General features: G+C 55.0%; 1 protein-coding gene across 1 annotated transcript; it reads right to left on the bottom strand.

The window, feature by feature from the left end:
* Nucleotides 1–7,114: 7,114 nt before the first annotated feature.
* Nucleotides 7,115–23,971, bottom strand: PIGO (phosphatidylinositol glycan anchor biosynthesis class O). The gene is made up of 10 exons (XM_065406829.1): nt 23,446–23,971; nt 20,992–21,135; nt 19,072–19,195; nt 17,897–18,056; nt 16,944–17,117; nt 12,139–13,708; nt 11,294–11,497; nt 10,794–10,999; nt 7,764–7,834; nt 7,115–7,235 (listed from the first exon to the last, which is right to left on the bottom strand). The coding sequence occupies exons 1-10, from the start codon at nt 23,969–23,971 to the stop codon at nt 7,115–7,117; spliced, it is 3,300 nt and encodes a 1,099-aa protein (XP_065262901.1).

Here is a 23,971-nt window from a genome sequence, read left to right as displayed (position 1 = left end):
GAAGTTCTTCACAATCTGCTTTGGTCTTAACTATCTTGAGTAGTTTAGTATCATCTGCAAATTTTGCCACCTCACTGTTTACCCCTTTCTCCAGATCATTTATGAATAAATTGAATAGGATTGGTCCTAGGACTGACCCTTGGGGAACACCACTAGTTACCCCTCTCCATTCTGAGAATTTACCATTAATTCCTACCCTTTGTTCCCTGTCCTTTAACCAGTTCTCAATCCATGAAAGGACCTTCCCTTTTATCCCATGACAGCTTAATTTACGTAAGAGCCTTTGGTGAGGGACCTTGTCAAAGGCTTTCTGGAAATCTAAGTACACTATGTCCACCGGATCCCCCTTGTCCACATGTTTGTTGACCCCTTCAAAGAACTCTAATAGATTAGTAAGACACAATTTCCCTTTACAGAAACCATGTTGACTATTGCTCAAGAGTTTATGTTTTTCTATGTGTCTGACAATTTTGTTCTTTACTATTGTTTCAACTAATTTGCCCGGTACCGACGTTAGACTTACCGGTCTGTAATTGCCGGGATCACCCCTAGAGTCCTTTTTAAATATTGGCGTTACATTAGCTAACATCCAGTCATTGGGTACCGAAGCCGATTTAAAGGACAGGTTACAAACCTTAGTTAATAGTTCCGCAACTTCACATTTGAGTTCTTTCAGAACTCTTGGGTGAATGCCATCTGGTCCCGGTGACTTGTTAATGTTGAGTTTATCAATTAATTCCAAAACCTCCTCTAGTGATACTTCAATCTGTGACAGTTCCTCAGATTTGTCACCTACAAAAGCCAGCTCAGGTTTGGGAATCTCCCTAACATCCTCAGCCGTGAAGACTGAAGCAAAGAATCCATTTAGTTTCTCCGCAATGACTTTATCATCTTTAAGCGCTCCTTTTGTATTTTCATCGTCAAGGGGCCCCACTGGTTGTTTAGCAGGCTTCCTGCTTCTGATGTACTTAAAAAACATTTTGTTATTACCTTTGGAGTTTTTGGCTAGCCGTTCTTCAAACTCCTCTTTGGCTTTTCTTATTACACTCTTGCACTTAAGTTGGCAGTGTTTGTGCTCCTTTCTATTTGCCTCACTAGGATTTGACTTCCACTTTTTAAAGGAAGTCTTTTTATCTCTCGCTGCTTCTTTTACATGGTTGTTAAGCCACGGTGGCTCTTTTTTAGTTCTTTTACTGTTTTTCTTAATTTGGGGTATACATTGAAGTTGAGCCTCTATTATGGTGTCTTTAAAAAGGGCCCACGCAACTTGCAGGGATTTCACTTTAGTCACTGTACCTTTTAACTTTTGTCTAACTAACCCCCTCATTTTTGTATAGTTCCCCCTTTTGAAATTAAAGGCCACAGTGTTGGGCAGTTGAGGTGTTCTTCCCACCACAGGGATGTTGAATGCTATTGTATTATGGTCACTATTTCCAAGCGGTCCCGCTATAGTTACCTCTTGGACCAGCTCCTGCACTCCACTCAGGATTAAATCTAGAGTCGCCTCTCCCCTTGTGGGTTCCCGTACCAGCTGCTCCATGAAGCAGTCATTTAAAGTATCGAGAAATTTTATCTCTGCATTTCGTCCTGAAGTGAAATGTTCCCAGTCAATATGGGGATAATTGAAATCCCCCACTATTATTGAGTTCTTAATTTTGATAGCCTCTCTAATTTCCCTTAGCATTTCATCATCACTATCACCATCCTGGTCAGGTGGTCGATAATAGATCCCTAATGTTATATTTTTACTAGAGCATGAAATTTCTATCCATAGAGACTCTATGGAACCTGTGGATTCGCTTAAGATTTTTACTTCATTTGAATCTACACTTTCTTTAACATATAGTGCCACTCCTCCCCCTGCACGGCCTGTTCTGTCCTTCCGATATATTTTGTACCCCGGAATGATTGTGTCCCATTGATTGCTCTCAGTCCACCAGGTTTCTGTGATGCCTATTATATCTTCTGCATGGGTTACACCCCGTCCGCTGCCAGCTTGCTGCCTCCCTTCCCCGCCCCACCCAAGTACAAAGTGGCCCAGGCTCACCTCCATTTTGGATCTCACACTTTATTTGCAAGGATCAGTTTTGCCGCAGCACAGAACCAGACCAACGGCAGGGGCCACCTGCTAACATTCTCGAGTTCAATCTTTCACCTTCCATTTTCCCTAAAGGGAGGTTAACAGATAATAGCCTAGATATGGGACTGGAGCTGGGCTCAGAGACCACTCACGAGTTACCCTACTTGGATTTAGTTAGGAGAAGCAACATCCAAACTCACAAAGCAAATCTTCCCCACCACCTAGTAATTATATAATTAAACAAAACCGTTAATTAGTTTCTAGCTCCTTCAATGAGGATCTCACTGCATTTTACAGACCACTCAGCCTCGCAATACCCCTGCTAAGGTAGGTCAGTATTATCCCAATTTTAGGCAAACCGACACAAGAAGTGAAACAATTTGCCCAAGATCACAGCAGGTCAGTTGCAGACGTGAAAAGAGAACACAGTCTTCCCACTCCTCTGTTCGGAGCACTCGCCAGCTCTGTCTCATGACTGGAGTGGTTCAGAGGTGATGTTTTCAGATGAGCGACTGCTGCCAAGTTGCCCCCTCCTGTCTCTGTTATAAATCTCTACTCACTGGCAGAGACTCCAGAGCCACTTCCACCTCGTCGGCTGAGTTGCTCCAGCGGAAAGAAAAGCGACAATCAGCTCCACAGAGATGCCCGGTAGTGCCCAGCATCTTTAGAGCACTTTGCTCCCGAGCGCTCAAGGTGCTTTACATAAATGGCTGTTTCCCCCATTTTCCAGACGGGGTCCCTGAGGCACAGCAAGGTGAAGCAACTTGCCCAAAGCCACATGGCCAGTCAATGGCAGAGCCAGGTCTCCTGAATCCCAGCCCTGTGTGCTGTCTGCTGGACCACACAACCTCCCCAGGGGGCAATGGGGATGCAATGCCCAGCGACCCACTGAGAGGGTGTTGGCACCCCTAAGGGAGGCAAATGGTTTAAAACATTTCAAGGGAGGATAAACCAAAATAGGATGAATGGGAGCAAAAGGAAACAGGCTTAATTGTAGACCGGTGCTGACATATGTGAAGCTGTGGAATAAACCAGACAGGACCAAGGCCTTGAGAACGCAGTCTGTGACCAGCTCCCACCTCTTCCCACCCAGGCTTTAGAAATTAGACCTAATCACACAAATGTGTCTATGGCTCTCCCATGCCAAAGCTCTGCACACACTGCACTTGTTCAACCCTTGGGTGGGGTGTGCACGGCCGGAATGGAGTTTTACCTGCACAGACAGACAGGCATCGCCAGATCCATTTCTAGGTACTGGCCCTGATCTACAGGGCCCATGAGAGGCTAGGCCTGCATCCCATGGATAGTGTCTCTGCACAGTGCCCCAGTAGACAGTGCGGAGGGACAAGTTTGAGGAGCAGATGATGGATGACCCTCCTGCCCCATGTCCCAACCTACTGAAATCCCCGTTGAGGGGCATCAAGGGGAGCTCCAGGCTGGCCCTGCTTCGGGAACAATGCAAATCTCCCCTCTGAATGGAGTGCACCCCCGCTGGGATGGAAGGGAGTGGGGAGAATGTGTGCCAGGCTCTGGCCAGGGCTCACTGGGATGCTGACATTGTAACAGTGCCTAGATGCTGTGCTGACAGGCTGAGAGAGGAAACAGATGGCAGGATTTTCTTCCTCAATAGCACCCCTTGAATTCAGAGACCGAATACACCCCTAACTCCCCTAGAACCCGCACACCCTGGCTGGGCCCAGCGAGCAGGAGCCTCAGTGCTGCAGGTCAGAGTGTTCAATTAACAAGCACCGCCCGTTTCCATCCACTAGAACAACCAGCACGGCACGCTTCCAAGGTCTCCAAGCACTGGACAAATATTAACTCATTGCCCCGCAGTGTAACCCCGGGGCTCTCCGGTGTCTCTGGTACATTAACCGGAATGGCAGCTAAGCGGCTAGGTTCAGGGGCAGCTGGAAAAAACGACTACAGAACTAGACACATACAAAATGGCAAGCGTGTCGATAGCCCCCGCTGGGTCATCTGTCTGCTTGGACTCAGTTCCTCGGGGCAGCAGCCTGGTCTCCCTCGGTACAGCGACCAGGACAACAGGTCCCGAATCCTACCCAGGGCTCCTTGGCACTCCCGTGATATAACTATTCCATGAGCCTTACTCCGGTGAAGACGTGCACCCTGACAGCCCAGGGCAGGGTCTCGATGGAATTAGATTATTTCTATTTCATTGATTGGGAGACTGAAGCAGAGTGATTTGCCCAAGGTCTCTCAGTCTGTGGCAGATCTGGGATCAGAAATCAGGAGTCCCAGCTCCCACGCCTGTGCCCAAATTCACTAGGCCACCCTGTAGCTACAAGAACAATGGGACTTAAACATTTTAAAGATAAAAAATTCAAAATCAGTTTCAGCCCCACCCTGAGCTGGCAGGGGACACAGCATGAGTTAAAGGGGGGGGGGGGGCAGAGTTTTGTGCTTTTCATGGAGCCAGGACTCCTGGGCTGTTTTCCTGCTTACGTGACCATGGGCACACCACAGCCACAAGCGCCTCAGGGGCCTCATCTATAAAACGGGGCTAATCCAGAGCTGACTGGGCGGAGAGGGAAGGCTGGAGGCCGTTAGCTGCTAAGCGCACAGAGATCTCCAGTGACATGCACCGAAGTGCTGAGCAGTGCAGTGAAAGCTCCTGAAGAAAGGGAGCTCGGCTGACATTTGGGAGAAGGGGAAAGCAAAGCCCAGACTCCTGGGTCGCGACAGGGATGTTGTGGGACAGTAATACAGCTTTAAAGACCACAGAGAGTTGTACTGCAAGGCCGTTCAGACCAGCGGCTACGGACTAGGCTGCACGGCTGGGCCTCAGGTAAACACAGGTGATACGGTGGGGGTCACTCCCTGGCTTCAGCAATGCGAGTTGCCTGGAGTTCGAATGCCACCTGCACCCATTCCGGTCCCGTGCCCATGGGCAAGCCCTGCGACCTGGCCAGCAGGACTCAACAGGGTCTGCACTAGCAGCTACAGCAGAGAACCATTATATAGCAGGTGACCCCGTCTAACCAACCCGCTCAGCTACTATCCCAGGGAGGGCAAACACGGGGCCCACAGAATTACAGCGACTAGCCAAACCCACCCACAAGACATGCCCCCTTCAGACCAGCTGGGCGCTTTGGGGCTAACAGTAGCAGTTCAGCCAGGCAGGATAACTTTGGGGGCCACAAAAGGACCCAGAGGCAGGGCCCAGAACTACCCTAGCCATAGCACAGTGAATTGAAGTCAGACACGTACAGCTCTGATTCAAAGCCAGAAAGAGACGGGGCTCAAAAAGCAATCAAGTCAATGACCCCGGCAAACACCTCTTAACTCCTTTTGCCCTCGAGAGCTGCCGTACCCAGCACAGATCGCTTCACCCACCCCGGGGAGACAGCAGGGTTTAATAGCACCAAGTAATACCACAATGGCTTAGGGCAGGAAGGGAAGAAGACCCTAACTACAGAGGGACTTTAGGGAGGCAGAATGGGACCGTCACTGGAATTTAGCCAGGCCCCATGGTTAACCCCTGCGAAGAAGGGATACAATCTCATGATCATAAATAGTAGGAATGAGGTTGGGACAGCTCCTTTGAGAGGTCACCCAGAGCAGCACAACACCCCGGGCTGGAGCACCCAGGTCCGTACTGCAAAAAGCACCGTGCTCTGAATCACCACCACCTGCAGCACTTAGGGTTTTCTTACAGATCTTCCAGCCACGCAGCCAGGCCCCACCCTGCCGAGCTTGTGAGATGTGGCCCAACCTCAACTCCAGGTGGTGCCCCGGCATTTCTGCAGGCACTAAGCTATCAATCCTGCCGGGGCGTTATCTGCTCCCAAAAGCTTTCGAACCCTGGTCTCCAGCCACCAATGAGCCCACGCCAGTGGCTCGGCCTGCAGTTCTTGGCTCTCCCTTCCTCCTTTAACAAGGAGCCTTGATACTAGGCCCTTTCACTACCTGGCTGCCATTCAGCTGTGCTCACTAACCAGCCACACTGCTTGGGTCACTCGTCATCACAAGCTTGCGGTTGGGAGCAGCCACAGCTCCACAGCAGATTCAAGGGCATGCACCAGAACAGGAGACGGGGGGGCCCTGACTGCTACAGCTGAGGCCTCTGTTTGGATACCAGAAAAGGCTGAAGCCCTGGCTCAGAGAGGATTTTATTCCTTGGTACAGCTCCCTCCCTCCTTGCTGTCTCCCTCCCCAGCAGTTTCAAACAGACTTTGTACAGACTGTTGCTAACCCAGCCCCAGGTACCATCTGAAAGCACCATGCCCTGCAGGCTTCTCTGGCCAGTCGCTCTCTCTCTCTCACACACACACACTCTCACAGAGTCACACACACACTTCAGCGGGGTGCGGCACTCACATGCACAACCCTGAGGAAGACCAGAATCAGTGAGGCAGGGGGCGTCCCCATCACACAGCAGCAGACAATTCCTCCTTCAGCACGGGTGGAGCAATCTCTGAGAAGCTGCTGCTGCCCGATCCCAGGGACGTGCGCTGCCCAGACTCCCCTCTTTGGGAGCCAGGGACCGGGAGGAGGCTGCTGCACGGGCAGAGAACAGGGAGGTCACTCCTCTGGTGCCCACACACCCCAGGAGCTCCTCAGTCGACGAGGCCCCGTCTCTGCCCCAGGCGAGGTAGCAAACACCAAGGCAGCACACAGCCCTGCAGTGGCCAGCGGTGCGTTCTGCCCAGCGAGGAGAGATGTCAGGGAAATGCCAGTAAGATCCAGCTACAGGAGGGCACTTGAGGCTTTGTGCTTTCGTCCCCTCCCCCAACAGATCCTTCGCTGCGGCCGAACGTGCCTGGCTTGGGCTCCAAACCCACCTGGCGGGAGGCAATGAAGTTGAGCCCAGAGTTCAGTGACACAGTGAGTGAGGCCAGAGACCAGCCGGCCCCGCTCTGTCGCGCCCAGCAGGGAGACGGGGATAATCCCCAGTTACTGTCCATGGTGGCGGCTCCCAGGTCCCGCCTGGCCTTGCGAAGCAGGGCCCCAGCCGTCACCTCAGGGGACGATGCTCCGCCTCGGGTTCCCTGCATCTCGGCTGCTCAGATGCTATCTGGGCTGGAGCTGCTCGAACCAGGCGCTGACCGCGCAGTCCACACGCATCACCAGGAAAATCCCCAGCAGGAGGCAGATGCTGCTCACCATGAAGCCCAGAGCCTCAAAGAGGAACCTGCAGGCAGGACAGACAGACTGCATGCATTGCAGCCAACGTCCCTGCCAGGGACCAGGGTCCTCCCCGCAACCGTCACCTCCCCTGCCCCATGTCCCCGGCGTAGACCGCTCTGGTTTCTATTTTGAATCTGACTCTCCTGACAGTGAGGGGCTGAGGGGTCACAGATCCCAAAGCCAGATCTCGGGCCTCCTGCCCACACGGGCCAGGGTATCCCACTGGGTCCTGACTCCAGCCCAACAGCTTGTGTCTTTCAGAACAACAGTCAGCCTGGACTTACAGGCTCCAAGCGAGGGAGGAGCCCCACTGCCCTGCCGATCTGCTCCAGTGATTAATCGCCCTTTATCTCGCTGTATGAGCGTCGCCAACTCCACAGCTCTTCCATGCCCCCAAATCCTGACCTGCAGCACCCCCTTCTAGGCCACACGATCACAGTGGACCCTTCTGGCCTTGGAATCTATGACTAGGAGTCAAGCTGCCAGGAACAAGAGGCAGACCCCAGGACAGAGGGGAGCTCCTGGGACTTACTTTGGGGCAAACACCTTCCAGACCATGAGATGCCTCCTGAGGATCATGGCTGCCCAGACGCAGGCCAGGAGCTGTGGGGAAGAACAGGGAGAAGGCAGAGTCACACATCACCCTTAGAAGCCTCACCCAGTCCATGGCAAAGGGTATTAAGCCAGGCAGGTCACTGGGCCAGGTGCAGCGAGCATCATGGGAAAGCAAGTTAATTAACACCCCAAAAGGGACTCCCTTCCCTCCTCTCCCGCCTTATGGGGCACACACTCTGTGCACATACCTCCGAAGGGGCTGCAGCCACTGGGGACATGTAGTGTCTCCCCAACGCATGGATTTCAATGAGGGAGATGGGAGAGCCAGACCAGTCTCCCCTGGGGACAGACACCAGGCCCCCGGGCTGTGGGGAGTGGCTAGGATTATAAGCCACACACAAAGAGAAGAACTATAACCAAGCAGGGAAGGAGTCTCACAGCGGGAGATCTACAACTTGCCAGGACACCACAGGCTGCACTCAACTGACATCAGATGTGCCCCTGTCTTCACAGGGCAAAGGGACAAGGTACAGGCAGCCCCTTCCCAGCATACAGCCCCTTCGCCGGGGGTGGGGTGGGGGGTGTGGTCAGTCACACCTGCTCCCACCAGCTCTGCAGGGCCAGCCAAGCTACAGAACAGGGAGCTGGAGTCGCTCCAGCTCACACACCAACAGAACTGTTAGCTAGGTCCCAGGCGTATGCAGGGCCAAACTGGGTGCTCCATTATCCCTGGGCAACTCCACTGGAACCTGCCTGCAAAACCTTTATGGCTGGGGATGATGCAAGAGATGGAGAGAGCCCAGCTGGACCCCTCCAATCCAGGGGGAATTTGCAGGGCTGGCACTTAGAAAACATGTTTTTAAGAAGCTACCATCAGTGACAGTGAGTTTGGGTTTGTGCGATCTTTGCATTAAGAGCGCTTGCGCAAAGGCACAGAGGAAAGAGGAAAACCCTGCACATAGTGTTCATGGATCTTGGGAAGGCTTGAGAGAAGTCACATGGGGGTGGAGAACGAAGACCGACACTGTGTCATCCTCGTCCGGGACGTAGGCAAGCGCGCTGTTACCACTGCCAGAAGGCCAGGCGGAGAACCTGAGCCGTGTCTAGCAAGTCAGAGCACACCACGGCTCGGCACTAAGCCCCTTCTCGTTCACACTGATGCTCAAGGCACTTACACACAACATGCAGAGTGGCACCCTGGTGCCTGCTTTTAGCAGATGATGAAGGTCAAGTAGCTAGTTTGACAGTCCAGGAAACAATGAAGTTATAAGCAGAACAGGAAGGACGTGGAGTAAATGGAGCGGAGTGATCTGTGATAGGAGAACGCGGTCAGCCTGACAAGTAAGAGCTACCAGACGGTAATTACGTACAATTCACTTCTGTACAGCCCCGCATGCTGGGCACTGAGGCAGAGACAGCAGCAGATCTTGACGACAGTGGAAATGAGAACGTTACGATGGCTGCTTGGGGCCACAAGAATGGCCGGCGCTCGGAACGAACTCGTTTGGGGAAGTGGGAAGGTGGGACCAAGGTCAGAAAAGCTGAGGGAGCCCAGGCGCAGACGGTTTGGACACGGGAAAAGCAGATCAGAAGAATATACAGGAAACAAGGTGTTAAAGTTGGGAGTGGAGGGTAAGAGAAAGGCTGCAAGACCCAAAACATCCTTTGGGGTATCACAGAAAAGGAGTTAGCGAGACACAGCTTCAAGGCGCTGGAATGGAGACGGTCTCGAAGAGCCAACCCCATGTAGTTGGGTGTACGGCTAGAAGCAGCAGCAGCTACCACCACCCTGCTCCCGAATCCCCCCCCGCCTGGCAGAGCTGTTACGGGGGCACCCCCGGACTCACAGCCCGAAGGGGCAGAGGTGCAGCAGAGACCAGCGTCACGTTCCAGTGAAGATGCAGCCAACACTTACCCCTGGCAGAAGGCCAATAAACCATGGGAGTTGGTGCGAGGGGACTAGAGGGAAACCCCATTTGTGCTCATTAGCTCCAAGGAACCCAGCAGCCACAAGGAAATCCTCGGGCTGACCCGGGGAACTTGCCCCATCTCCGACTCATTACCCCGAAAGGGTGAGACTGGATGGGCCCAAGCTAAGCCAGGGGGTCTGGCTGACAATCCACCCTGAACTCATGCCACTGGGCCCAGTCATTGCAGTGCTCCCACTTGCGGAGATCGGCAGGAGTCCCAAGACCTTTTCAGCACCGGGTAGGAGAGGACTGAGGGCAACCTGGACTCAGCGTCCCGATGTCTATTAACGTAACAGCCCCTCAAAGCGCCTGTCAGTACAGCCCCCCTCACTCAGCGAATCTGCCCCATGTGCACCCGAGTCTGAGCCGCTGCCTGTAGGGACAGAAATGTCTTTACTGCTTTTCCCTCCAGTGAGCCCTGCAGAGTAGCCCAGCCCTGGGAGCGGGAGCTGGAGTCCCTTCCCTCCTGTGCGTCAGTGTCATCAGCACTGACTCCGTTCCAATCAGTGGCACTCGGGCTGCACAGGTGGTATCAAGGGCAAACCCTGCCCCGCAGAACCTTTCGCTACAGGCCACGCGGGAGAGGGAAAGAGCCCACGCTGCGACTGTGGCGCCGGCAGGGAGAAAAACCCTGTTTTTTACTTGGAAGCCGAGCACGTCCACAGCCAGATTTCCAGGCTGGCTGCCAAGCGAGGCGCGTCCGTCTTCCAGGGATTCCCCGGCACGGGCCAGGCGCGGCAGCAGCCCCACGACGTCAGAACAGAATCACGCTTCGATCAGCAGGAGCCGAGGCGCGTGGCTGAGAAGGGCAGGCGGGTTTGTCCGGCAGGTCGCACGCCAGGAGCCAGCGGCACCGCAGTGAACTGCCACTCCGCCTCCACCCACTGTCACTCTTTGCCCTGGCTGAGGTCTCCTTGTCAGGGGCCGGTGCTCCCCGAGCTCAGGGAACAGTCCCATTCCCACCCCACACTGCGGGCCTCGGTATTAACCCTTCGGTGTCCACACGGTCACATGTCAACGCTGGGCCCCGCCCCTACCTGCACGCCAAGCACAAAGAGGTATTTGAGCCCCAGCTGCAGCAGAGCCGCTGAGAACCTCTCCGGAGACTCCCGCAGCCTCATCTCCATCATGGGCTCCTCCTCCTGCTCCTGCAGCTCCTCCCGCAGTTCCTTCTTCAGCTTCCTCCTCTGGGAGTTGGGCGCCTCACAGACGAAGGGCCAGAGCAGGAGCAGAGGGCAGCCAACTACCTCAAGGACAAAGGCACAGAAGTTACCAGGCGTCCCGGCGCCCGTGGGGGACACACACACAGCTACGGGGTGGGCTGGGGATTGCTCTCCTGCACAGGGCCCAGCAGTGACTGTTAACCCCTCGGATGACCGCTTCATTCTGCTCATCAGTCACATGAGAGCAGTATGGCTGTGGCTCACTAGCGGGTCTGCAGACCACCTGCTGGAGAACCACAGGGAGCTGGCTGCTCCCTCAGTGGCGAGCCGGGCGGCCTGTGAAAGCAGCCGGGCTCCAGAGGAAATTCACTTACCTGCAAAGAGGATGTGGGAGGCGAACGTGTTGGCCCCCACCAGGACAGCGGGCAGCAGGTGGGTGCTGTGGCCCTCCTGGAAGCCCACGAAGGCTGCGTTCCAGTGGATGGCTGGGAAGATGGGCTGGTGGCCCGTGGAATAGAAGAACTGGGTGGCAGCAAAAACCCAGGCGGTGACCGCATACCAGGGGACCACGAAGGGCTCTGAGAGGGACAGAGAGACCAGCATCACGGGCAGGCCTCTGGAGATGGTCTGACCCACAGCTCAGACAAGGCCAGCGTTAGCCCTTTCCCTGCTGCCTGGCTCCTTTCCCTGCCCTCGCCCCTGAGAAGGGGAGGGATGAACCAGGCTCCGGCACTGGGCACCTGGGCCTTCTTCACCCGGGTTAAGGATGGTAGGTGCCCTCCTGGGCAAAGCACCAGGCTGGGGGGGTCTTCTCGCCAGAAGGGTGCGGGGAACTGTGCGGCCCTTCAACTCCCTCCCGCTGGGAAGTTAGCCCAGGTATGGAGCGTGAGCAACCCTCCCCCCTAACAGCAGGGACCCCACCACCCCACAAGGGGCCCTATCCCCCAGCCTCAGGCCTTCTCTCCCTCTCCCCTTGCTCACACCCTGCGGTCAGCCAGAGCCACTGACAACACAGGCACCCAGTAACCAGCCCCACAGAGCGGGGTCCCTTGGAGCCCAGCCCCCGCGCTGTCTGGGCCTGCGGCGACTCTTGCAGCCACGAGACAGGGCTCGGTGCATCCCAGGCTCCAAGATGGGCAGCGGGGCCTGGGACCAGCGTGTAGGAGAGTCTGGGACCCCCCAAGCAAGAGAGAACCCCCCCTGGCCGCCCCCAGCTCACCGGCGTCCCCGGCGAGGCTCACGACACAGGCGTGGATCCGCAGCAGCACAAAGGCCTCCAGGAAGAGGAGCAGGAAGGCAAGGCTCATCCTCTCGCTGTGCAGGATCAGCAGGAGGAAGCCCAGCAGCGTGAGAACTATGACCAGGGTGGCTGAGTACACGCTCCCCAGCCCGTAGGCTGCCACCGTGGCCCTCCGGTGACCCCTGTCTAGCTGGCTCTTCAGAGACTCCTGCATCCTCCTGTAGATCTGTGGGATGACGTGCTGGAGGTCGGCTTGGGAGCTGGGGGCCCCCTGATAAGGGGTCACAATGGGCCCCACTGACTCCCGGCTGTCCTTCACGAACACCGTCACGGGCGTCCACAGCGCCAGCAGGAGCCCCAGGGATGCCAGGCCGTAGACGGCCCGTGGGAAGCCCACCAGCGCCACCTGCACCAGCTCCTGCAGCTTGCCCAGCGTGTCCTCCGCCCCCGAGGTGACGGCCCAGTAGCAAGCGATCCAGACGGCCGCCAACGGGAAGGCCCAGCGCACGAAGAGCACCAGGGGGCTGGTGCTGTTCAGGTTCCCGTAGTGCCGCAGCCAGCGCCGCACGGCGTAGACCAGCCCGGCCAGCGAGGCCACGCACAGGAGGTAGAAGAGGTTTTTGGCCTGAGTGCTCTGCAGGCTGGCGAGGGGGGCCAGGAAGGACGAGGGCTGGCAGTGCGGGATCTCCTCGCGGCACTGGTGGAAAAGGCCCGAGAGGCGCAGGCAGGCCAGGAGCACAGCCAGGAGGCACAGAAGCTGCCAGCTCTCCTTCTGGTAAAAGGCAGACCCCGGGGGTTGCTTGGGGGCTTCCGGAGCGGTCAGCCGGCCGTGCCAGTGCAGCTTCCCCACCAGCAGGATGGCCAGGGACGCGAGCAGGAATGGGGCCACCCGGGCCTCGGCCACCACGAAGCTGTCCGAGAACATGGCGCAGCACCGGATGAAGAGGATGCCCATGGGGAGGACCAGCCCCTGCCATGCTCGCAATCTCTGCCACAGGCCCGCGGTGGCCACCAGCGGCTGGACACCAGCCAAATGGGCTCGACGGGACCGGCGACCCCACGAGTGCCAGAAGAAGGCCAGCTGGGAGGCGGCAGCCGACCACGACAACACTAGAATGAGGTCCAGACCCTCCCTGGTGAGCAGGTGGCCCATCCCCAGCACAGCCGCCACCGCCAGGCCCCAGAGAAGCGGGTACAGGAGGCGGCTTTGGTAGGAGAAGTCCAGGGCTGCCGCCAGCTCCGAGGCGACACAGCAGAGCAGGCAGGAGGCGGCGATGAGCGCACAGCCAGCCACCATGCGCAGGGGGTGGAAGCGGGCCCAGGACTCCATGCACACGGCCCGGGCCTCCCGCAGGTAACGCTGGAAGCGGCCAACCAGTCGCCCCAGCCTGGCCTCCAGCTCGGGCGATGCAGGAAGCCCCTCCCGCACTTGGGCCAGCAGCCGGTCGTGCTCCTCCATCGCGGCAGAGAAAAGCTCCCGCAGGTGCCAGAGCCGCTCGGCCGGCAGGTCCTGGGCAGCCAGCGAGTAGGAGTGCAGGAAACGGTCCACCTGCAGAGAAGGGCCAGGGTTACAATGGAAACGCTCACTGCTGCCTCCCCCCTCCCTCAGACAGGGGCTGGTGCAGAGCGTCCCCAAACACCTGCCAATGGAAAGCCACCCGCAGCAGCCCTGCCCTCTTCTGCCCAGGCCAGCGCCGGCTGCGGCCAGCACACACACGGGCTGCATAAGCCACAGTCGGAGATTCAGGGAGACTGTGGAGAGAAGGGACCATTGGATCATCTCATCTGACCTCCCGTGTAACCCAGGCCAGAGAATTTCACCATTACCCCAGCACTGAGCCCAGTGACTTGTGTTTGACTAAAGCATCTTCCAGGCAGGCCTCTAATCAGCCTCTAATGTGCCTCATTTTGAACCTGAATTTGTCTGGCTTCGCCTTCCAGCCACTAGTTCTCGCTCTGCCTTGCCCTGCTAGATTTAAGAGCCATTTAGTACCTGGGATTCTCCCCCATGCAGGTACTGACACACTGTAATGAACTCACTTCTCACTCTTCATTTCAATGTACAATGTTGCATTCGGCTGTATGAAAAGGCATTTTGTTTGAATGGACCGAGCACATGCAGTTCTCCAGTTTGCCCTGTCCTCATTACTTTCCTCTCTGGCCATCTGTGTCACCCACACGTTTTAATCAGCAGGGATTTTATATTCACTTCCTGATCATTGACGAAGACGTTGAAAAACACTGGACCTAGAACTGATCCCTGCGAAACCCCACTAGAAACACCCGCCCTTCAAGGATAATTCCCCACTGACAACTAGTTTTTGAGATGTCAGTTAGCTGGTTCTTACTCCATTTAACGTGGGCTTTATTGATATTGTATCATGCTAGCGTTTTTAAAAAAATCAGATCATATGGGTTTAAAGTCAAAACCCTTACAAGTGTCTCAGTCTATTACACCCACGCAGTTACCTTTATCAACCAAACTTGTAATCTCATCAAACAATGAAATCAGGTTTGTTTGACATGACTGGTTTTCCATAAAACCATGCTGACTAATGTTTCCTATATTCTGATCCTTTAAATCAGTGGTTTTCAACCAGGGGTTCGCCGACCCCTGGGGGTCCACAGACTATGTCTATGATTTCCAAAGGGGTCCGCACCTCCATTTGTAATTTTTTAGAGGTCTGCAAATGAAAAAAGGTTGAAAATCACTGCTGCAAATCTATCAGTTGAATCCTGTATCAGCTATTCCATTACTGGCACAGGATTGGTGTCAGGCTAACTGGCTATTTGTTCCCTGAGTCACCTCTTTTGCCTTTTTTGGATACTGGCACAACAGGAGCGCTCTTCCAGTCTTCTGGAAGTCCCCCATTATTCCAAGCTTTATTAACAATTAGGGCTGTCAAACAATTTATCATGAAAGTTGAACTTACAAATGTAGAATTATGTACAAAAAATAACTGCATTCAAAACCAAAACAATGTAAAACTTTAGAGCCTACAAGTCCACTCAGTGCTACTTCTTCTTCAGCTAATCACTCAGACAAACAAGTTTATTTACATTTATGGGAAATAACGTTGCCCGCTTCTTGTCCACAATGTCATCTGAAAGTGAGAACAGGCGTTCGCATGGCACTGTTGTAGCCGGCATCGCAATATATTTACGTACCAGATGCAGTAAAGATTCATATGTCCCTTCATGCTTCAACCCCTATTCCAGGGGACATGCGTCCATGCTGATGACGGGTTCTGCTTGATAACAATCAAGAGCAGTGTGGACCGATGCACATTCACTTTCATCATCTGAGTCAGATGCCACCAGCAGGAGGTTGATTTTCTTTTCTGGTGGTTCAGGTTCTGTAGTTTCCGCATCAGAGTGTTGCTCTTTTAAGACTTCTGAAAGCATGCTCCACACCTCGTCCCTCTCAGATTTTTTAAGGCACTTCAGATTCTTAAACCTTGGGTCAAGTGCTGTAGCTATCTTTAGAAATCTCACATTGGTACCTTCTTTGCGTTTTGTCAAATCTGCAGGGAAAGTGGTCTTAAATCGAACATGTGGCTGGGTCGTCATCCGAGACTGCCATGACATGAAATATATGGCAGAATGCGGGTAAAACAGAGCAGGGAACATACAATTCTCTCCTAAGGAGTTCAGTCACAAATTTAATTAACACATTTTTTTTTAAACGAGCATCAGCATGGAAGCATGTCCTCTGGAATGGTGGCCGAAGCATGAAGGGGCATACAAATGTTTAGCATATCTGGCATGTAAATAACTTGCAATGCCGGCTACAAACGTGCCATGAAAATGCCTGTTCTCACTTTCTGGTGACATTGTAAACAAGAAGCAGGCAGCATTGTCTCCCGTAAATGTAAACAAACTTGTTTGTCTTAGTAATTGGCTGAACAAGAAGTAGGACTGAGTGGACTTGTAGGCTCTAAAGTTTTAAATTGTTTTGTTTTTGAGTGCAGTTATGTAACAAAACAAAACAAAATCTACATTTGTAAGTTGCACTTTCATGTTCAAGAGACTGCACTATAGTACTAGTAATGAGGTGAACTGAAAAACACTAGTTCTTTTTACAGTGCAAATATTTGTAATCAAAAATAATAATATAAAGTGAGCACTGTACACTTTGTATTCTGTGTTGTCATTGAAATCAGTATATTTGAAAATGTAGAAAAACATCCAAAATATGTAATGTGTGTCAATTGGTATTCTATTGTTTAACAGTCCAATTAAACCTGCGATTAATCGACGGCCCCATTAACAATTAACACCAGTGATCTTCTCGGGCAGCTCTGTTAGGATCTAGGCTCGCTGAAGTCTTCCCTAATCTGTGTCGTTCCACGTAATGCTGCCAGCAGATCCCAGAGTCTGGCTGCTGACACTGTCTCGCCCCATCACACTGCAGTAGGACAGGCTGAAAGTACAGCAATGCTTCCCCGAGGGTAACAGGCGGTTGTATGTGACTGTGAGCAGGAGGGGGGCATGTAGGGCTGGCAGTGAGACCAGGAGGATGGGGTGGCTGAGTCAGGCCCAGCAACACTCCTGCATTAGCAAACAATGTCTGACCCCAAACAAGGAAGATCAGCTCTGGCAGGATTCCCTCCAGCTGGCTGAGGAGGATTATAAAAGGCCACCTTCTCGAGGAGAGCGAGAGGTGTGGCTAGAGGGTGACAAGAGGACCGGGAGCTAGGCCTCCTGGGGACCAGTCCTGGCACTGCCTCTGTGATCCTGGGCCTCTCTGTGGAATGGGTCTGGTAAGCGCCGGTTGCCCCCACCTGTCTGGCATTGATGCGATACGCCGAGAGCTGACTGAGTGCTGCCGAAGTGGCGGCGCCGTCCCCCGAGAACAGCTCAGCCATCACCTCCCCGATGTTACCGTAGGGAATGGGCACGCCCAGCAGCAGGGCCAGCGTGGGCACCAGGTTCACCTGCGGGATGGTTTCCGGCTCCTGGAGGAGGACAAGGAAAGGGAGCCCATCCGGTCAATAGACTAGAGGGGATGAGCACGCACTGATCTTCTGGGCAGGGTTAGGCCAACCTGGGGGCCGGAGGGCACAGATGCACTTGGCACCTGCCACCCTGCACCTCTGAGGCCCCATCTGCATCCACATCCCCCCGGGCCTGCCACACATACCCCCAGCGCAGGGCTGGGAGGCAGTGACGGTGGTCCTGCTTGGGAGCCAGAGGGCAGCCCCTGGGCCCCCTGCTCCGAGGGGGGGTGGAGAAGCTAGAAACCTCAGTGGCCACATCCCCCAGCGCCCTGCCAAGGTGGGAGGATCCCTGCTGCGGGGAAGGACTTAGCTGTTTCTGCAGGGCCCAGGCCTAGCATGGCTGGTGGTTAATTTGACCCTGCTCGGCTTCTCTGCACTCAGCTGGGTGGTGCAGAGAGGGGACGAAGAACCTAGGAAGGGATCCACGTGGGGAAGACAATCTCGGCAGGCCCCTGAACCCCCGGGCAGATGGGAAGAGAAAGTCTCACCCACCTCACTTTCTCCCGGAGGGGAGAGCCCCTCTCTGGGGGCACAGACAGAGGAGCAGCCGCCCCCGGAATCCACTCAAGCCCTGGGCTGGGCAGACAGGCGTTTGGGTCATATTTCCTTGCTGCTGGCCAGACGTCTCCCTGCTCCTGGGACCCCGGGCTCACTCCCCCTGCAGGCCCCATCCCAGGTACGTGCCCAGCAGGACTCAGGCCCCCAGCCAGGGCTCCGCTGGCATCCCTCACCGTTACCTCGGGAAGGTGAGCTCCAAAGAGAGGCGTTTTACTGTACACGAAGAGCGCCGCGTTCACCTCCTTCTCGCTGTCTCCTCCGTGGTCCCCAGTCTCGGTCATTCCATGGTCCCCTGCCACCAGCAGCAGGGTGTCGTTCCCCAGGTGATCCACCAGCGACCTGCCCATGAGACAAGGCTCATCAGTCACCTCCCACCGCATTGACCCATGCCTGGATGCAGCCCCGGGGCAGGCTCTGAGCACAACAAAGCAGCACCAGGCACCACTGCGAAACCACGACGAGCCTGTTCCTGTGCTAGGAGCTGGCTGCTTCCCCACAGAGGGTGGCAGCCCAGATGCTATGCTGATGGGCTCCTTAGAAATGCAAATATTAATCAGAGCCCAGAGAGAGCAGACTCCTGCCTAGATCCGACGTGAACAGCAGCGACAATTCGGTCCTGGAAGGCCATTCCGCACAGAAACAGGCTTAAAGCTGATCCTCTGGGGGGCCCAGGCTCCGGCACAAACCTCTGGCTCATTCAACATGCCTGGAAGGGGGCTGGACGCTTTGAGAAAGCCTTTCGCCTGCCATGGGGCTGTATGCACAGCACGGCCAGCTCCAGCTCCAGCTCTAACACCACACACAGGCAGAGCTCGTGACTCGCCCCCAGCCCTTCCAGCTGTCCCGCGACCCCAAGCTTTGCGCCATCTTAGCGTCCTCTATCCAAGGCTCCGGAAGTGCTTCTCAGACTGTACCCAGCCTCACAACCACCAGGGGTCACTGTCTCCATTCTAGAGAGGCTCAGCTGGGCCCCAACGGGCTAGAATATTTTCTGCAAGGCTCCAGCACAGCCTCTCTGGGCAAAGTCTGGGGGCAGCCCCTGCTCTCCACGACCCGGTTCAATCCCTGCCAGCGTCACAGCATGTGGCCGACGGTGACCCTCTCTCCTGGTGGGGGACAGCTTCAGGGCCCCACGGCGGGGCAGGCTCATTTCCCTGCTGTGTTCTCAAAGCCACACGCGCCCCCTGCTGCCCAGCACGCCTGCAAAGGCTGTCCGGGGGCTCGTCGTGCTGCTGTGGTGGATCTCCGGGAGGCTACCGAGGAGAAGCTCTGGGTTCAGGGGCCTCACACCCCCTAGAAAAGCAGGTGCTGAGGCGAGGGAGCTGGCAACCCCCCATCCCAAGTCACTGGTCACCTGAGCATCTCGTTCATCTGGGTGAGTTTCTTGGCCATTTCTGGATGGTCTGGTCCATGCTTGTGCCCACAATGATCCACACCCAGGAAATGAGCAATCAGCAGGTCCCACTCACCACCATCCACTGCAGAACAAGGGAGAGGGCACATTAGACCACAAGCTGTCCCCTTCTGCTAGCCAGACAGCCAGCGACTCCAGCCTGGGGCCACCCTTCCTTCAGCCTGGCTCGCCCCTTTCCACTACGCTGGGAACCCCCACAGGTATAAGAACATAGCGGCCCTGCTGGGGCAGACCAATGGGCCAGTTAGTCCTGGATCCTGTCTGCTGACAGTGGCTGGTGCCAGGTGCTTCAGAGGGAATGAACAGAACAGGGCAATTTTGAGTGATCCATTCCTTGTCATCCACTCCCAGCAACTGGCAGTCAGAGGTTTAGGGACACCTAGGACATGGGGTCGCATCCCTGACCATCTTGGCTAATAGCCATTAATGGACCTATCCTCCAGGAACTGATCGAGGTCTTTTTTTAACCTAGCTATACTTTTGCCCTTCACAACATCCCCTGGCAATGAGTTCCACAGGTTGACTGTATGCTGTGTGAAGAAGGAATTCCTTATATTTGTTTTAAACCTGCTAAACCTGTTAATTTCATTGGGTGACCTTCTAGTTCTTGTGTTATGTGAAGGGGTAAATAACACTTCCCTATTCACTTTCTCTACACCAGTCATTTTACAGAGCTCTGTCATATTCCATCCCCCCACACCCTCATTAAGATGAAGAAGCAAGGATGCAGTATGAAGACACAAACCTGGACTGCTCACTTGGCAGAGCCCCACCCTCAAAATCCTTGTGTGGTGCAGATGAGCCTCACAGCCCCACTGAGGTAGGTACTATCACCCCATTGTACAGCTGGGGAAACCGAGGCACACCACGATGAAGGCACTTCCAAGAAGAACTCAGCTCGCCAAACTTACAGCCCTCAGCCATAGGTACACTGATGTTTTATCTTGAATGCGTGTCATTCTGCCTGCTGCTTCTTTTATATTGCTAGCTCTACAGGGCAGGGATTCCATTCTCCTCTGTGTTCACAAAGGGCCTAGACACTGGGGAGGTTACTGCAGTAAGAGCAGCCCCTAGGCTGTCTCCTCCTGTACACATACTTCACTGCAGACTGTTCTGTCTCTCATCTACAGATAGGAAGAGATGCATTTTAATTTAAGGGACAAAAACTCTCCCACAAGGTGGCTTCCCCCTACCTGCAGGGCAGATTTCTGGTTTTCTCAATGACAGCCCATCTCCACAATCATTTCTTTAGGTCTATAAATAGACTGTAAAAGGCACCTTTCCCCCAGTCCTGGGCCTTGGACAAAGTCCAGCTAAACACACACAAAACCCAGGTCTCGAGCAAGCCCCATCTCCCAGCGTGCCCAGACCATTCCTGAACATCATGTGCCTGTCTGAGCGTTTCAATGACAGCCAGGCAGGCACCAGCTTCATAAGGTCCCTTCAAGGTTAAATGCCCGGTACAACGTTCACTGCCTGCGCTGTCCCCGCACTCCCGTGTGGCATTCCCAGGGCAGACCAGGCCGTTCTAGGCTGTGGACTGCAAGGCCCAGCATGCTTAACTCCCTCTGGATTGGAGGAGGGGCATTTAGAGAGTCTGGGGACTGAAAAGCTGCCTAGCTGGGCTGCTGAAGCCAGGCAGAGCATTGCAGGCTACGTGGGCTGCAGCTGTGATCAGGTGCAGACCCGGAGTTCCTGACCCGGCTGGGACGCAGAACAGTCCTCGGCTGGGCTCCACCCTAGGGCACTCAGCTGGGCAGCAGAGACCCTTCAGTTCTACCCCCCAACCTCGGCTGGGCTCCCAGCGCAATGCAGCTGCAGAGAGGACGGGGTCCCAGCCCCCAGGCAATGGTAGCTCACCAGTCGGGTAGAGATGCTGCAGGATCCCATCGTCCACCGTGTGAAGATCCTTCACGTTAAATGACGGGAAGAAATACGAGCGGAAGAACTTCTGGGGAAAGAGCCCATCCCAGGTGTCATCCCCCATGAAGACCACTCTCCTCCCTGGGAAAGCAGGACGGGAGTTAGCACAGGGTCCCAGCCTTACCCACGCTGCTTGAGGAGTCTGGCCAGATCTGCAATGGGATACCAAGCGCCAGCCCCACTCCCCCACCCCCCAGGCTCAGTGAACAAAAGTTAGCATCCCCTGCTGGCTGTTCAGAGGCCCGTATGAAGTGAGTTAGGGAGATCTCAGCCCCATTCCCATCAGAAATCCACCAAGCCCGGTGGCCCTTACTGCCTCCCTTACTGGTCACAGAGTGAGTGGGCCAGATATGGCAGTGCGTCAAACCGACCCAACACGTCCTGATGGCCAGGCTCTTGCGTTAGATGCTACAGCAGTGATTCTCCAGCTGCAGCACCATGCCTTCAAGAGCATGATCATCTCACGGACCTCCCCCTCCCCACACATGCAGCAGCGGCGTCGCCGCATCCTCACACTGTCTCCCCAATACGGGTGTAAGAGCCGTCTTCTCTGTAGCGGCTGCACCAGGGACAGCCTTCCCGTTTCACACAACTGAACAATGACGGTTACGCCCCTGTCACCGAGGTTCTTCGAGATGGACTCGGCCTAGTCACGCACACGGGACGCTCACCGGACCATCTAGGGCAAGAGTTTAACTCCTGCCTCCGTTCCATCCCACGTAAGCCCAAGGGAGCGGGGAACGGTGGGGCAGGACAGGAGTGTGAACATGCAGAGTCCATCTCGAAGAACCTCGGTAAAAGGGTGTAACCTTCATTTCTTCCTTCCAGTGTCCTCTGCCCATTCCCACTCCCGGGCTAGACCCATAAGCAGTAGCCTGCCCCAGGAGAGTGGGGCCTAGTCCTACAAGGAGTGCAGGACTGCCTGCCAAATGTTCCAAATCTACAGAACTTTAGTGGAAGTGTGAGCAGAACGCTAGGGTGCTGCTCTGCAAATCTGCCCCAGAGGAACAGGTCTACAGGCAGCCAGGCACGCTCCCTTTGATCTAGCGGATGAGTTCTGATGCCGTGAGGAATGGATAATCCCCTCCGTGTACAAGCTCCACAAATACCCGAGCCAGCTACAGAGAGACGGCACAGAAACAGCTTTTCCCTTGGTTTTTGGTCCATAAGCTCTAAACAGCCTTGAAGACTGCTGAAATTCTAGTCCTGTCTGAATAAAACGCTAATACTCTCCTCGCAGCTAACGTCTGGCATTAGCTTCTCCATCACAAGTATGGGGCTTGGGGGACAGAACTGGTAACATGATCGATTCATTCATGTGAAAACCGGAGACTATTCTGGTGAACACTTAAGGATAATGGTCCTTCGCACGCATCTTAAGAAACACAATGACTGGTGTCTCGGCCATCAACGCACGCAATCACTTCTGTGTCTGGCAGAAGTGACTGCTATCAAAAACACTGTTTTTACAGATAGATAAAAAACAACAGCTTCCCGGAAGTTCAAAAGGACATCTCACCATTTGTGCTAGCACTACATTCAGATCCCAGAAGGGCAAAGGAGTTCTTATTGGAGGATACAAATTATTAAGGCCTTTTAAAAACTTCTTAATTGTATCATTAGTAAAAATTGATTTTCCCACTACAGGTACATGATCTGCTGACATGGCTGAGAGACGAACCTTAACTGAAGATAATGAAAGAGGGGTCTCCTTAAGATACAAATGATGCTCTTATATATAATTAATTGGGGTTGTGAAGGATCCACATTGTATGTGGAAATCCTCAATAAAAACCTTTTCCATTTAAGACTGTAGCACTTTTTCTAGCACTTAACAGTACATTCTGTACTTTGAGTGACAGTTTTCTTCTAGCCCTGCTAAAGGTCCATTCCCCATGCAGGCAAGAGAAGGGACAGAAGGTCTGGATCCTGTTCTTTGCTGCCTCTCGGAGAAGCTGTCAGCCTGGCTGGTTCTAACAACACACCTGATGTGTCCTGAGATGGAGCCACAGACGGAGCTGCCGCCCACGACACTCCAGCTGGCTGGGATGCTCTCCCAACAGCCTTGTCCAGATGCAAAGCTCCACCTGTCTCGGAATCAGGCTGACTGCCCTGGCTCCAAACCTGCATCCCCCCGAGAGCAGCTCCCAACCTCTCTCTGCTCCCAGTCCATGCAGCGCTCGGACCAGGAGCGTCGAAGCGCTCCAGCTCCAGCACCAAGGGTCCCTCGCTGGAGCTGTCCGAGCCTCACGCGCTCTGCGGAGTGGGCAGGGACTCGGGTTTACACACTACCACCAGTGGGTCAGACCGACACAGCTCCCTCCTCCAGCTGGCCCCTCCCCTCCCACCACAGGTGGCCAGCAAACCCCCGGGTGAGCCGGGCCCACGCACCGTTCTGCACCAGCTGGCCGAGCAGATTGTCCTCCTCGATGGCATAGGAGGCGAAGTTGCTGCCCACGTCGATGAAGGTGGGCAGGGAGCCAGTGGTGATGCCCTTGATGCGCTGCATGGTGGTGGTGGGCGGGTCGGCTCGGAAGCGGTAGAGCCGGGCGTGGCGGGGCTGGGAGCCGGCCAGCTGGTGCAGGAAGCCCAGCTTGTTCTCGTAGGGCCGGGGCTGCGCCTTAGCTGGATCGAAGCGGGCGAACTCGAAGGTCAGGGCATCTATGATGAGCAGCACGGCCTTGGGGACACGCTGGGGCATCCAGCAGGCGCCGGGCGCGACCCCCTGCCCGGCCCAGGCCGGGGCGGCCAGCGGGTCCGAGCAGGAGCTGCGGTTGGTGAGCTCGATCCTCATGAGCAGGAAGCCGCTGGTGAAGAGACCGATGCCGGAGAAGAAGAGGAAACAGGCCCAGGCCAGGAAGAGCAGCACCGGCCACCTCTGCATCCTGCAAGGGTGGGAGAAGGTCAGAGCCGGCAT

Source organism: Emys orbicularis, chromosome 6, assembly GCF_028017835.1.
Source record: "Emys orbicularis isolate rEmyOrb1 chromosome 6, rEmyOrb1.hap1, whole genome shotgun sequence".
NCBI classification, from domain to species: Eukaryota; Metazoa; Chordata; order Testudines; family Emydidae; genus Emys; species Emys orbicularis.
This window is presented reverse-complemented; position numbering and strand designations above follow the sequence as displayed.

What these genes read in the sequence shown, in the direction of transcription:
- PIGO (XM_065406829.1), bottom strand. Translation starts at nt 23,971, where the DNA reads ATGCCGGCTCTGACCTTCTCCCACCCTTGCAGGATGCAGAGGTGGCCG. An exon ending in GCAGCATCTCTACCCGACTG is followed by an intron (nt 19,196 to 20,991) that starts GTGAGCTACCAT and finishes CTTGTTCTGCAG; the next exon opens with TGGATGGTGGTGAGTGGGAC. An exon ending in CTCCCACATCCTCTTTGCAG is followed by an intron (nt 11,000 to 11,293) that starts GTAAGTGAATTT and finishes TCCTTGAGGTAG; the next exon opens with TTGGCTGCCCTCTGCTCCTG.